Source organism: Zootoca vivipara, chromosome 15 (genome assembly GCF_963506605.1).
Source record: "Zootoca vivipara chromosome 15, rZooViv1.1, whole genome shotgun sequence".
Classification (NCBI taxonomy): Eukaryota; Metazoa; Chordata; class Lepidosauria; order Squamata; family Lacertidae; genus Zootoca; species Zootoca vivipara.
In genome coordinates, this window is record NC_083290.1 from 12,566,622 (window position 1) to 12,580,432 (window position 13,811).

Consider the following 13,811-nt stretch of genomic DNA (forward strand, 5'->3'; position numbering starts at 1 on the left):
AGGATTGGAGAAGATCAGTCTACATCCCAATTCCAAAGAAGGGCAGTGCCAAAGAATGCTCCAACTACCGCACAATTGCACTCATTTCACACGCTAGCAAGGTTATGCTTAAAATTCTACAAGGCAGGCTTAGGCAGTATGTGGACCGAGAACTCCCAGAAGTGCAAGCTGGATTTCGAAGGGGCAGAGGAACCAGAGACCAAATAGCAAACATGTGCTGGATTATGGAGAAAGCTAGAGAGTTCCAGAAAAACGTCTACTTCTGCTTCATTGACTATGCAAAAGCCTTTGACTGTGTCAACCACAGCAAACTATGGCAAGTTCTTAAAGAAATGGGAGTGCCTGATCACCTCATCTGTCTCCTGAGAATTCTCTATATGGGACAAGAAGCTACAGTTAGAACTGGATATGGAACAACTGATTGGTTCAAAATTGGGAAAGGAGTATGACAAGGTTGTATATTGTCTCCCTGCTTATTTAACTTATATGCAGAATTCATCATGCGAAAGGCTGAACTAGATGAATCCCAAACCGGAATTAAGATTGCCGGAAGAAATATCAACAACCTCAGATATGCAGATGACACAGCCTTGATGGCAGAAAGCGAGGAGGAATTAAAGAACCTTTTAATGAGGGTGAAAGAGAGCGCAAAATATAGTCTGAACCTCAACATTAAAAAAACCAAGATCATGGCCACTGGTCCCATCACCTCCTGGCAAATAGAAGGGGAAGAAATGGAGGCAGTGAGAGATTTTACTTTCTTGGGCTCCTTGATCACTGCAGATGGTGACAGCAGTCACGAAATTAAAAGACGCCTGCTTCTTGGGAGAAAAGCAATGACAAACCTAGACAGCATCTTAAAAAGCAGAGACATCACCTTGCCTACAAAGGTCCATATAGTTAAAGCTATGGTTTCCCCAGTAGTGATGTATGGAAGTGAGAGCTGGACCATAAAAAAGGCTGATCACCGAAGAATTGATGCTTTTGAATTCTGGTGCTGGAGGAGACTCTTGAGAGTCCCATGGACCTCAAGAAGATCAAACCTATCCATTCTTATGGAAATCAGCCCTGAGTGCTCACTGGAAGGACAGATCCTGAAGCTGAGGCTCCAATACTTTGGCCACCTCATGAGAAGAGAAGAATCCTTAGAAAAGACCCTGATGTTGGGAAAGATTGAGGGCACTAGGAGAAGGGGACGACAGAGGACGAGATGGTTGGACAGTGTTCTCGAAGCTACAAACATGAGTTTGACCAAACAGCGGGAGGCAATGCAAGACAGGAGTGCCTGGCGTGCTATGGTCCATGGGGTCACGAAGAGTCAGACACAACTAAACGACTAAACAACAACAACAACAACCACACCGCGGGGGGGGGGCAGCACTTACTGTGGAGCCTGTAGTGCACCCAAGCCATGCATCTCTCCTGGGAGTGATGCAGCTATTCGGGTGCCTGGCCAAAAAGGCAGCGTGGGGCTTGCTTCTTCCCAATCCTTCCCTCACAGCTGCCCTACAGCTGAGGGCAAGGCTCCACACAACAAGCCCTGGCCAGTGGTTAGCTTGCCCCGCCCCCATGGGCGATTCACCCCGCCCCCGGGCACCCATGCGACTAGCTACGCCGCTGGCCCTCTCCCCACTTGTAAATCTCAGCAACTGATGTTGGGAGGCATACCGCCTCCGAAAGTGGAGACAGAACTCAGCTATAAATTCTACCCTGCTCTTTTCAATGACCGCACCTAACAAAAGCTCACTGTTCTCTTCTGGGAATAATTCAATGAACTGCTGACAACCTATTATGCCCTAATGGCTTCAACCCAACATACCTTAAATAAGAGATTGTGAACCTGTGCCTGTAAGATGTTTTGGACTAGTCAGGTCAGAGCTCCGACTGGTCCAGCATCCTGTACTCACAGTAGCCAACAAGATGCCCCCAAGGGAACCCCACAAGCAGGGCAGGAGTGTAACAGCACACTCCTCAACCAATATGGCCAATGGTCAAGGAGGAGGAGTTCTATAATCCAGCAACATCTAGAGGGCTGCAAGTTCCCCAACTCTGTCTTCTCCAATAGCCCCGTCCTCATCTTCAAGTTCTGCAAAAGGTGACCTCTTAATGATCCTACCGGTGTATCAGGTTTGCAAAGGGTAGACGAGAAATATGATCAGTAGCTTCCTCCAGGTTTCCTTCCCCCTGGAGACTCACTGAAGTCCAAGCCTGGTCACCACCCAGAAGTGTTACTAGACCGCCCTTTGAGGATCACAAAGACCAAGATCTAGGATCACATTTGCAGTAAAGGATCACAATCAAGGGTGACCTTTCAGGAGGATCACAGCCAAGTTAGAAAAGAGCATAGAAATTTCAGAGTTTTGTTGTGTTTTATTGTGTTCTAATGCACAGCCCACTCCTTCGCTTTTTAAAGGCTATAAACTGAAATAGTGTAGGGAAACTGCTACAGCAGGGACTGGCAATCGTTTTAGCCTCAAGGAGTGGGTGCCCTACATCAGTGGACATGGCTGGCAGTAGGTGTGGCAGTGGCTGGAGCCAACGTTGTCATTTACACACACACACACATTCACACATAACTCCCAATACAGTGATTACAGACTGTGGCATTCCCAGGCAGGCTCACATGATACAAATATGCATTAAAAATGTGTTTGCCTGATCATCACACATCATGACTACCAAAAGGGCGCCTTCTCCCGCATGGATTTAATTTAATTACATTTTTGGCCTACATTTTCTCCAATAAGCTCAACGCTCTCCTCAACTCATCTTATGATCAAAGTACATACTCCTAGTTACAGGTAGGTAGCCGTGTTGGTCTGACGCAGTCAAAACAAAATAAAAAAATCCTTTCAGTAGCACCTTAGAGACCAACTAAGTTTGTCATAGGTATGAGCTGTCGTGTGCATGCACACTTCTTCGAAGAAGTGTGCATGCACACGAAAGCTCATACCAATGACAAACTTAGTTGGTCTCTAAGGTGCTACTGGAAGGATTTTTTTATTTTGTTTTGAATACGTACTCCTGTTAAGTTGCATGAGGGTGAGAGTTAGTAACTGGCCTGATGTTACCCAGGGAGCTTCATGGCTGAGGCTGGACTCGAACCTGGGTTTCCTAGGTGCTAGCCCAACATTTTAACCACAATCCTAATTTACATTCAATACAAGAACCTTTAAGACACCCCCTCCTCTTGCAATCTCAACTTACTCCACCAACCCCTGCAAAATGAAGCGGCAATACCAACTCACAGACTATATACTTTACAAAGCCAGATGCTGGAAGAGCACCAGATTATCACAAATTATTCATTGTCTTGGAATAAAAAACCTACCCTGATGTTGAGAATGCAGCCTCTGCTAAGTCTGGGCCCCCGCTGTAATTCCACGGGCTTCGGTGGGCGTTGCCTTGGCGAGAGCATTTGGTCTCGCCACAAGTCATGTCAGCAAAGCGCTCCGAAGAGGGGAAGTGCTTTAGGAGTGCTGGCTGGTGCTGGGTTTGATCTTGTTTGTCATCTCTGCTTCAAAGACAGCAGGAGGAAAACCTTACATCTCTTTTCTTTCCCCCAAGAGCAGAGAACAATGTAAGCAAGGGGAGAGGGAGGGGGAAAATATCCTCATATGCACCAGACTCTATCTTCTTTTTCCTTGGATTAGTTTTTCAATGCATAGTCTCTCTCTCTCTCTCTCTCTCTCTCTCTCTCTCTCTCTCTCTCTCTCACACACACACACACACACACACACACAGCGCTATAGAGGGGGAAATGGGGGAGGAAAAGCCCACAAATGAAGGAGGTACAATCTGTAATATTTCCATGCAAAACTTGAATTTGTCTTCTTTACATGCTTCCCGTAAATTTCACTCCATCTCTTTTCTCATCAAATCAGAGGTCCTTTCTTAGTACCCCTCTCTTGGGACCCATTCTTCATCACCCCATGGACATTTGCAGGACATTGGTGAATCTCTGTTCTCTCCCTTCCCCCTTGCCCCTAATCGCCACTACTCCAGAGTTTTCAAATAATCTATTTTTTTCCTTCCCATTTGTGCTGCCAATATGAGCCCAGCTTCCTATCTGTCTAAGAGCAAGTGTTCCCTAAAAGATCACCGTTCCAGATTCCTCTGTTCTTCCTCCCTCCACCCCTAGAAGTGGGTTCATTTCTTCCTCCCAACCAAATAGCCTTGCAGGGCAGCAAACCGCATCATATTTGGCTGAATCAGATATACATGCCCCTTCTTCCATGTCTCCCGCAGATCTCCCTGCCCCCAGCCTTGTTCTTATGCATTCAGAGGCTGCCCTGTGGCACAATCAAGAGTGACATCTTTTGTTCTAAGCAGATCGATGGATGCAGAGCCAGTGCTAAGAGGACGGTTAGCTCTAGCACTGTTTAGCTGGTCACGGAGGGTACATGATGAGTCATTGGAATGAGGCCATTATCTATTACTCACGTAGAAAAATGCAGGTTCATCGTAATGTCTGAAATGCAGCACATTTTGTTTCCTGCCACACAAATTGGGAGGCAGTAATGCTTCTGAATATGGGACGCGGGTTGCGCTGTGGGTTAAACCACAGAGCCTAGGGCTTGCCAATCAGAAGGTTGGCGGTTCGAATCCCCGCGACAGGGTGAGCTCCCGTTGCTCGGTCCCAGCTCCTGCCAACCTAGCAGTTCGGAAGCACATCAAAGCGGGGAGGTAAACGGCGTTTCCGTGCGCTGCTCTGGTTCGCCAGAAGTGGCTTTGTCATGCTGGCCACATGACCTGGAAGCTGTATGCCGGCTCCCTCGGCCAATTAACGCGAGATGAGCGCCGCAACCCCAGAGTCGGTCACGACTGGACCTAATGGTCAGGGGTCCCTTTACCTGCTGCTTCTGAATACCCATTGCTGGAAACCACAAGAAAGGAAGGAGTGCTCTTGTGCTCAAATCCTGCTGGTGGGTTTCTCAGAAGCATCTGGTTGACCACTGTGACAACACGAAGCTGGGCTACATAAGCCACTGGCCTGATCCAGCAGCCTATGCTCTTAAACTGAGCAAGCAAAATGCACATAGCCGTGGAAGCCGCTCCACTGTACAAAAAGAAAAAAGGGGAAAGTTGATGTCCAGCAGGCATCTCTCCCCTGTCTCTCCTTCAGTGCCTGGAATCTAGGGTGGTACCTTTTCATTGATGAAGTGAGAGAGTTAAGGATGCACTGAATACTCTTCCATGGAAATCCATAGGAATTAAAAGCATCTCGTATGTGGAGTATGCTGTGTTTACACTTTGAACTCTCCTCCCTCTCTCATTTGACACACATGAACACCTACTAGGCCAAATGAAGCTCTTCTCTTTGTCAAACTTTAAATGGCACCACCTGTGCTCTCTTACGGGTGGCTAAAACTCCATCCCTGAATGAATGAATGTATGTTTATTATTACAGCTAAACAGCCCACATAGTAAAACCTGAATCTCAGCATATTTTTTTACATGAACATTATGTCCCTGAAGATGTGCTCTCGGCTGTGCCAATGCCCGCTTTTCCCACCTTTCAAATCCATCATCAAAAAACCACCATTACCCATATGGCTTTTGGCTTGACCCTTCAATACCCACCCCCATCTGTTACTGAGCTTTGATCATGCATAACTGCACTGACTCACCTTCATATGTCTCCTCATATCTCTCAATACTTCCCCTATTGTCTATTTTAAACAACAAGCTCCTTCAAGGCAACAACCTGCCTATTTTTGCCTACAAAATTCCATAAGGCAACCTGTGGCCCTCAAGATGTGGTTGTACTCCAACTCCCATCAGCCCCTGCCCAAAGTCAAGGCTGGAGCGAGCTGCACACTCATGATGAAGTCCTGAAGCCCTGGGGAAGAGCACTATCAACATAATGAAGACTTACAAAATCATATAGGAAGAAACAATCAGGTCTCTGCCCCCAAGGAGTTTACAATCTGAGGGTGGTACTCAGTGCTAGATCTTCCTCAGAGTAGACTTACTGAAGTCATCATGGACATGACTAAGTCAGGACCATTACTTTCTATAGGTCTACTCTGAGGAGGACTTAGTTGAATACAACACTTGTATTACTCAGAGGTCAGTCCCCACAGTGTCTGGGGGGGGGGGGGCTTGGCATACAAGCACCTGCATCACATACAGAAGGTCTCGGGTTCGAAAACTGACATCTCCAGATAGTTCTGGGAGACTCCTGCCTAAAAACTGCCCCCAATAGGCAATACATTATATCCACATTATTTACTATGCATCCTTTCACACTGCATTGCACTGTATAGATATGCCGCACATAGAATACACACATGCTGTTAAGATTTGGTTGGTGAGGTTTGTCACTAGTCCAATCCCTGCCCTGACTCTCCTCTCCTGACTCTTCTGTCAACAAACAAGATCTTAGGTGTTGAGAGCCCTTTTAAAAACGCCACTGAGTCGGGGAGAAGTCACACACACCTCCCACGCCATGACGGATGATCCTATTCCACAAAGGTGCAATATGGTGGAGCCTATTATTATTATTATTATTATTATTATTATACCTCTTTATGTGCCTGTTGTTATTATTATTATTATTATTATTATTAGATAATTTTGGTTTGTTTTAAGCCGTTTTCAATATTGTGCTCTCCTAGGAATGTTGTGCTTTAATTGTTGTAACCCGCCCTCGGACCTTTGAGGGGGTGAGGGGAGGGAAATAAAATAATAATAATAATAATAATAATAATAATAATAGCAATCAATCAATCAATCAATCAATAATAATAGCAATTTGCAAATAGCAGCTCCCCATCGCAAGGCGTCTCCCCGAAGTCCAGCCCTCCTGCCGACTTACCCCACAGGCAGCAGCACCGCCGCCCCAGACCCACCAACGCCGCCTTCGCCGCTGCCAAGGCAACGCCAGGGTCCCGCCACGTGACCGCTCTGGAGTAGTGAGCACGTGACCAAGCCTCTTCTCTCCCCGCCGCCCCCCAAACAGGTCTCGATCGATGCCCGGCAGGCGAGCAGAGTCAGGAATGAGCGCGTGTTGCAAGAAGGGGTTTCATGTTTTTCATTAATATACACACACATTAAAGAGATAAACATATATACTCTGTGTGTGTATAGATATATACATATAGAGTACATATACATATACATCGATACACACGCGCGCGCACACATATGAGGGATTCCCTATATCTATCTAACTTGCTAGAGGGATTTCACACACGCCTCTCTAAATGTGCTTGGAAACAAGCCTAAGTCTTCTGGTGGGAGCTCTTTCGCATAAAGAGCCATGTGGTCTCCCCTCCTGCCAGCTTCCCGGACGACAGGCGGTGCCTCTGAGCATACGGAGAGGGCTCCTCCGGCTCCCCGCGATTGTTAAAATCAGCGTTCAGAGCAGCTGGAGCCTCAGACCAATAGCTCTCAAGATGATGGCGGCGGCCGTTATGTATTGATCGATTTATTTCCGAAAGGAATATGCATAGCTGTCAACCCTCACTTTTTTGCGGGAAACTCTCCCTTATTCCAAGCCACAGATGTCAGCCTTCCCTTTCTTTGCTGGAAATTCCCTTATTCCAGCGCCGTTTCCCGCTGCTATCCTGGATTGTTAGATATACCGCAGACTGTCCCCGGGACGGGTGAGGCTGCTGATCCCTTATTTTCAAATCCGAAAGTTGACAGCTACCGGTATGTAGCTCAGTCGATAGAGCATGAGACTCTCTTGGTGTTAGGGTCGTAGGTTCCAGCCCCGTGTTAGGTGAAAGATTACTTCGTGGCAGGGATTGAACTAGAATGACGCTGGTGATTCCTTCCAACTCTGTGATTCTATGATAGAAATGAAAAAAACCGCTTCCCCGTAGGAAAAAAGCTCAAAGCTGTTTACAAAGAAAAGAACAATAAAGTTATCTAAAAATTTACAACCATAATTTGAAACATGTGGAAAGTTAAAACCACAGTAGAACAAATACAAACTTTTGAAACATCTGGATAGACTTGCCCATTATTATTATTATTATTATTATTATTATTATTATTATTATTATTATTATTGCATTTGTTCCTCCTCACACTAAAGCCAAAAAGGGTCCCAAAGTGGCTTACCGTACATACAATCCATTAAAGCTAGATTGTAAACCTGCAGGGAGGGACTAAGAAGCAGGACGCAGAAGGAAAACGGGACAGGGAGGGAAGAGGAAAAAAGCAAATTGCAGCACTTGTTCTAATTACATTCTTATAGTGCCCTCCTGCTTCTGAGGATGGGTGTCTCCCTGCTTATTTAACTTATATGCAGAATTCATCATGCGAAAGGTTGGACTGGATGAATCCCAAGCCGGAATTAAGATTGCCGGAAGAAATATCAACAACCTCAGATATGCTGATGACACAAACTTGATGGCAGAAAGTGAGGAGGAATTAAAGAATCTTTTAATGAGGGTGAAAGAGGAGAGCGCAAAATATGGTCTGAAGATCAACATAAAAAACAAAAACAAAGATCATGGCCACTGGTCCCATCACCTCCTGGCAAATAGAAGGGGAAGAAATGGAGGCAGTGAGAGAGTTTACTTTCTTGGGTTCCATGATCAATGCAGATGGTGACAGCAGTCACAAAATTAAAAGACGCCTGCTTCTTGGGAGAAAAGCAATGACAAACCTAGACAGCATATTAAAAAGCAGAGACATCACCTTGCCAACAAAGGTCCGTATAGTTAAAGCTATGGTTTTCCCAGTAGTGATGTATGGAAGTGAGAGCTGGACCATAAAGAAGGCTGATCGCCAAAGAATTGATGCTTTTGAATTCTGGTGCTGGAGGAGACTCTTGAGAGTCCCATGGACTGCAAGAAGATCAAACCTATCCATTCTTATGGAAATCAGCCCTGAGTGCTCACTGGAAGGACAGATCCTGAAGCTGAGGCTCCAATACTTTGGCCACCTCATGAGAAGAGAAGACTCTGATGCTGGGAAAGATTGAGGGCACAAGGAGAAGGGGACGACAGAGGATGAGATGGTTGGACAGTGTTCTCGAAGCCACCAATATGAGTCTGACCAAACTGCGGGAGGCAGTGGAAGACAGGAGTGCCTGGTGTGCTCTGGTCCATGGGGTCACGAAGAGTCGGACACAACTAAATGACTAAACAACAACAACAACAACAGTGTCCTCCTGCTTCTGGGGGTGGGTGTGTCAGAGCATATGATGAGTGCCTCTCTTTAACCTCTGGGTGTTTGTTTGTTTGTTGTTATTGTTATTCTATACTATTTATGGACAGGGCATTTACAAAGAGGAAGCCTGAAAGTGCTTAGTGTCTAAAAGTAAAGCACAGACTCCCCCCCTCAACTCTAAAATTAGACCTGATACAATAGAGCACGGGTGTCAAACACAAGGCCCGGGGGCCAAATCCGGCCCGCCAGACCTCGTCATGTGGCCCGCCGAGCGCCCCAGCCAGCTGGACCCAGCCGACGAAGTGCCGACAAACAGCTGGGGCCTGAGGGGGGGGTAGAAAGGCGGCCGGAGCAGTGCTGCGTGGAGCGCCCCGAGCCACAGCAGGAGGAGGAGGCAGCTTGCCAGGTCAGCGCCCAGCAGTGCCGCACGGAGAGTCCCGAGCCTCTGCGACGCAGCAGTGCTCTGTAGCACTTTGAATCCTCCTCCTCCTGCCACGGCTCGGCGCCTGGAAACGGCTGCTGCTGCTGCTGCTGCTGCTGCTGAAGCACAGACAAAGCACCCAGCAGCGCCGCATGGAGGAGGAGGAGGATTCAAAGTGCTACAGAGCACTGCTGCGTCCCAGAGGCTCGGGACTCTCCGTACGGCGCTGCCGGGCACCAACCCGGCAAGCCTCCTCCTCCTCTTGCCTCACCTCCACCTCCTCCTCCTCCTGCCACGGCTCAGCCTCATGAACGTGAGCTCAGCAGTGGCTCAGCCTCATGAACGTGCAACTCTGAGGCTTTACGCACGTCTCCTAAAACGGACACACGCTGCCTCACGCTGCACGGGAAATGCTTTTTGCCCCTGGGTCCCTTCGCGCTCTTTTCTGGCGCTGAATCAAGGTGGTGACCCCCCCTTCCCTTTCTTCCTTCCTCTCTCTCATTCTTATTCTTTCTTTCCCTCTCTACTTCCTTCCTTCTTTCTCCCTTTCCGTCTTCTCTCCCTCTTTCTTTTTCTTTCCTTCTTTATTCCCTTCCTTCTTTCCTACTCTTCTTTCTCTCCCCTCTTTCCTTCCTCTCTCCCTCCTGCTCCCTCTTTTCTTTCTTCCTCCTTTCTTCCTTCCGTCCTTCCCATCTTTCTTCCTCTCCCTCATTCTTATTCTTTCTTCCCTCTCTACTTCCTTCCTTCTTTCTCCCTTTCCGTCTTCTCTCCCTCTTTCTTTTTCTTTCCTTCTTTATTCCCTTCCTTCTTTCCTACTCTTCTTTCTCTCCCCTCTTCCCTTCCTCTCTCCCTCCTGCTCCCTCTTTTCTTTCTTCCTTCCTTTCTTCCTTCCGTCCTTCCCATCTTTCTTCCTCTCCCTCATTCTTATTCTTTCTTCCCTCTCTACTTCCTTCCTTCTTTCTCCCTTTCCGTCTTCTCTCCCTCTTTATTTTTCCTTCCTTCTTTATTCCCTTCCTTCTTTCCTACTCTTCTTTCTCTCCCCTCTTTCCTTCCTTCCTCTCTCCCTCCCACTCCCTCTTTTCTTTCTTTCTTTCTTCCTTCCTTCCTTCCTTCCGTCCTTCCTTCCTTCCTTCCCATCTTTCTTCCTCTCCCTCATTCTTATTCTTTCTTTCCCTCTCTACTTCCTTCCTTCTTTCTCCCTTTCTGTCTTCTCTCCCTCTTTCTTTTTCTTTCCTTCTTTCTTCCCTTCCTTCTTTCCTACTCTTCTTTCTCTCCCCTCTTTCCTTCCTTCCTTCCTTCCTTCCTTCCTTCCTTCCTTCCTTCCTTCCTTCCTCTCTCCCTCCTACTCCCTCTTTTCTTCCTCCCTCCCTCCCTCCCCTCCCCCTCTCTCTCCTCAGAAACATAGGATGCTGCTTTATACTTCTGGCCCTTAAACCCTGGAACCAGGAGAGCAGCTCCAGTGAGTCAACCTCACCCAGTCCCTTTGGTGAAGGGTGGTGGCTCACTGGCAGAACATCTGTCCTGCATGCAGAAGGAACCCAGCATCTCCAGGTACCAGTAGCTCTGCAAAGGTCCTGCATGAAACCCTAGCGAGCCTCCACCACCCACTGCAGTTACCAAAAAACATTTTTCAATAAATTGTACAATAATTGTACATTTGAATATCTACTTGCCATTATTCTATGTTTCTGCTTTCAGAGCTAGTTATTACGTACATTATTACAAAAAAAGTAATAATTGAATGCAGTGACAATAATTTATGATAATAAAGAGTGGACACATAGTCCTACAGATACAACCGGCCCTTTGAGGGTGACCAAACTGCTGATGCGGCCCCCGATGAATTTGAGTTTGACACCCCTGCAATAGAGCATTTCATCTTCATTTTCTATACCTTTGTTATAAGAATTTTAAGGATATATATATATATATATATATATATATATATATATGAAGTTCATAAACATACCAAGCAAACACATACCAATAAGTAAACCACATGTCTGACACCCACAGAAAAGTCCTGAAACCATTTTCTCTCTCCCAAAATGACCTCAAATATTTCTCTGCAAGGTTGAAGGAAATGGGAAATCTCCCCATTGCCTCTTGCACAAATCCTGTCTTAAGGGCACATTTAAGATATGAATAGGGCGAGCCTGTGACCTTGATTCAAGAACTGAGTATCTACCATTACAAAGGAATCGCCAGACCACCCAAATAATGTAATCAGTTAGTTATCATTCTCAGGTAACCTGGCAGACAGGTTTTCTGCTGTAGACCGCCTCTTCTGTGAAGTAGGTATGATGTTTCTGGGGGGTGGTCTTGAGCTACAGGGCGGGCAATTTAAAATGTCTATATAAGGGCTTGCTTGCGTGCATGGCTTGGGGTTCTCCTCCTCTCTCCTGTGTGTGTGGGGAGCACCCTGTTGCAACAGCTTTAAAAAAGATCAGGCTTATAGCCGCTTTGCTTTTGTATACCCTGGTTTGGTCTCTGTTCATTTCCCGACCAGTTTGAGCCTTAAAAGGTACGCTCTCTCCGAAGGTCCAGTCTTCCTTAAGAAGCTGAACCCCTTGAAGGGACCCCATTTTTATTTCTATTTCACCCTGAAGCAGCTCAAAGGTGTTTTGGCAGGGAGAGAACAGAGATACTGTTAGTTGAATAAGTCCAAGAAGACTTGCTGTCTTTGTAACCCCTGAAGAACTGCCAGTTCTAAAACTGGCCCTGGATTGAAAAGCCAGCCTTCTCTGTTCTCAAGTTCTGCCATTTATTTTGATTTCCCACAGATTCTGTCCCTAAAGGACTCAGGACTCCAGAGGTGGTAACATTCTTAAGAGCACCAAAATACATGAGAAGTTGGCTGGAGCGGAATTATTTATTTAATGTGAACTATGTTCTACACGAGAGCTTGGATGTACTCTACAAATAGGTTGAAGGCTGTACTGTGGCATTCGGTTTCTTCTATTAATAATGCAGAAATGAGGATGATTTTCAAATTGCATGCTGTGAATTCTAGGAAAAGGTAAATGTGTTTTCTGCCACTAAATTAGTCACAGCAAGTCTTTGTTGAGGCATAAAATGGTGGAAATAGCAGCAGAGGAAACTAAGGCGAGATTAACACAACACTCCTATCAAAACCTATATTGAGAGCAGCACTCACTCACTCACTAGAAAGTCCTGTCTTGAACCCAGCAGGACTTTCTAGTGAGTGAATATGCCAGACTGGTCTGCAAGAGAATACAACAAAATTAAATGTTTAATGAAGAGATGTGAGGAGGGGAGAACTGAACCAGGAGGCGGCATTTCAGCAGAATAGGTGAAGTTAAAATCATTACTCAGTCTTTCCTTGTGACAGTTTTCCCTATAATTTTGCACTTGAATCAATAAAACCACTGAGAATTAGACAGAAGCCCCCCATTTCAGTCTGCTGTTGAACATGCTCCTCTTCCTCATGGAGGATATGGCTAGCAATGGCTACTTGCCATGATGGCTAAACTCCAGCTCCACAGTTAAGAGGCAGTAATGCTTTTAAGTATCAGTTGCTGGAAGCCACAGAAGCTTGTTTGTTTTCCCCAGGCATCTGGTTGGCCAACAGGTTGCTGGTCTAGATGGGCCATTGGCCTGATCCAGCAGCCCCTTCCTCTGTTCTTACAAGCACAAGACTACCATCTCCAAATGTAGGACCATACGATTCCCTTTTCCTTAGATACACCTGATTGTAGCCCACTCCCAGATCTTGCCCAAGCTCCTTGTTCTTTGTCTTCACACACACCTGGCCTTGTCCAATATTTCTGCCCTAATACATCCCTTCCTGTGACCTTTGTTTTGCTGCCTTCAGCTGTCCAAAGGCTTCTCCCTGTCCTTCCTTATATAATAATAATAATAATAATAATAATTTATTATTTATACCCCGCCCATCTGGCCGGGTTCCCCCAGCCACTCTGGGCGGCTTCCAACAAAACAGAAATTCTAAAATACAGAGATCCATGTGCCTTGAACTGCCTCCTGAAACACCTCAGTCTGGCCACCTTCCTTCTTTCCTTTGTGGAAGAACCAGCCTCATATAACCAACATACTCAAATCTAATTAATGCACAAAGGGGTTAAAACCAGGCTTAGTTTACCTGGGGGGAGGGACTAGGTGATCAAGCCTTTGTTCGGCTTCCTAGTCTACCTGAGCTCAGTGTGTAAAGACGTCTAAACTGGTTGCTCCAGCTTAGCTGCATGACTCTGTAACAAGCCTCTCAAGTTCCTTTACCAATAAT

The 13,811-nt window shown here is 46.3% G+C and overlaps 1 protein-coding gene across 2 annotated transcripts in view; it reads right to left on the reverse strand.

The window, feature by feature from the left end:
* The window catches only part of ORAI2 (ORAI calcium release-activated calcium modulator 2), a 16,537-nt gene extending 12,875 nt beyond the window's left edge, over window positions 1-3,662 (reverse strand). For both annotated transcript variants that reach the window (XM_060268411.1, XM_060268410.1), the window contains exon 1: window positions 3,332-3,662. In XM_060268411.1, the coding sequence (XP_060124394.1) occupies window positions 3,332-3,438 (107 nt within the window). In that variant the 5' untranslated portion in view covers window positions 3,439-3,662. The remainder of the gene's footprint in view (window positions 1-3,331) is intronic.
* Between the last annotated feature and the right edge of the window lie 10,149 nt (window positions 3,663-13,811).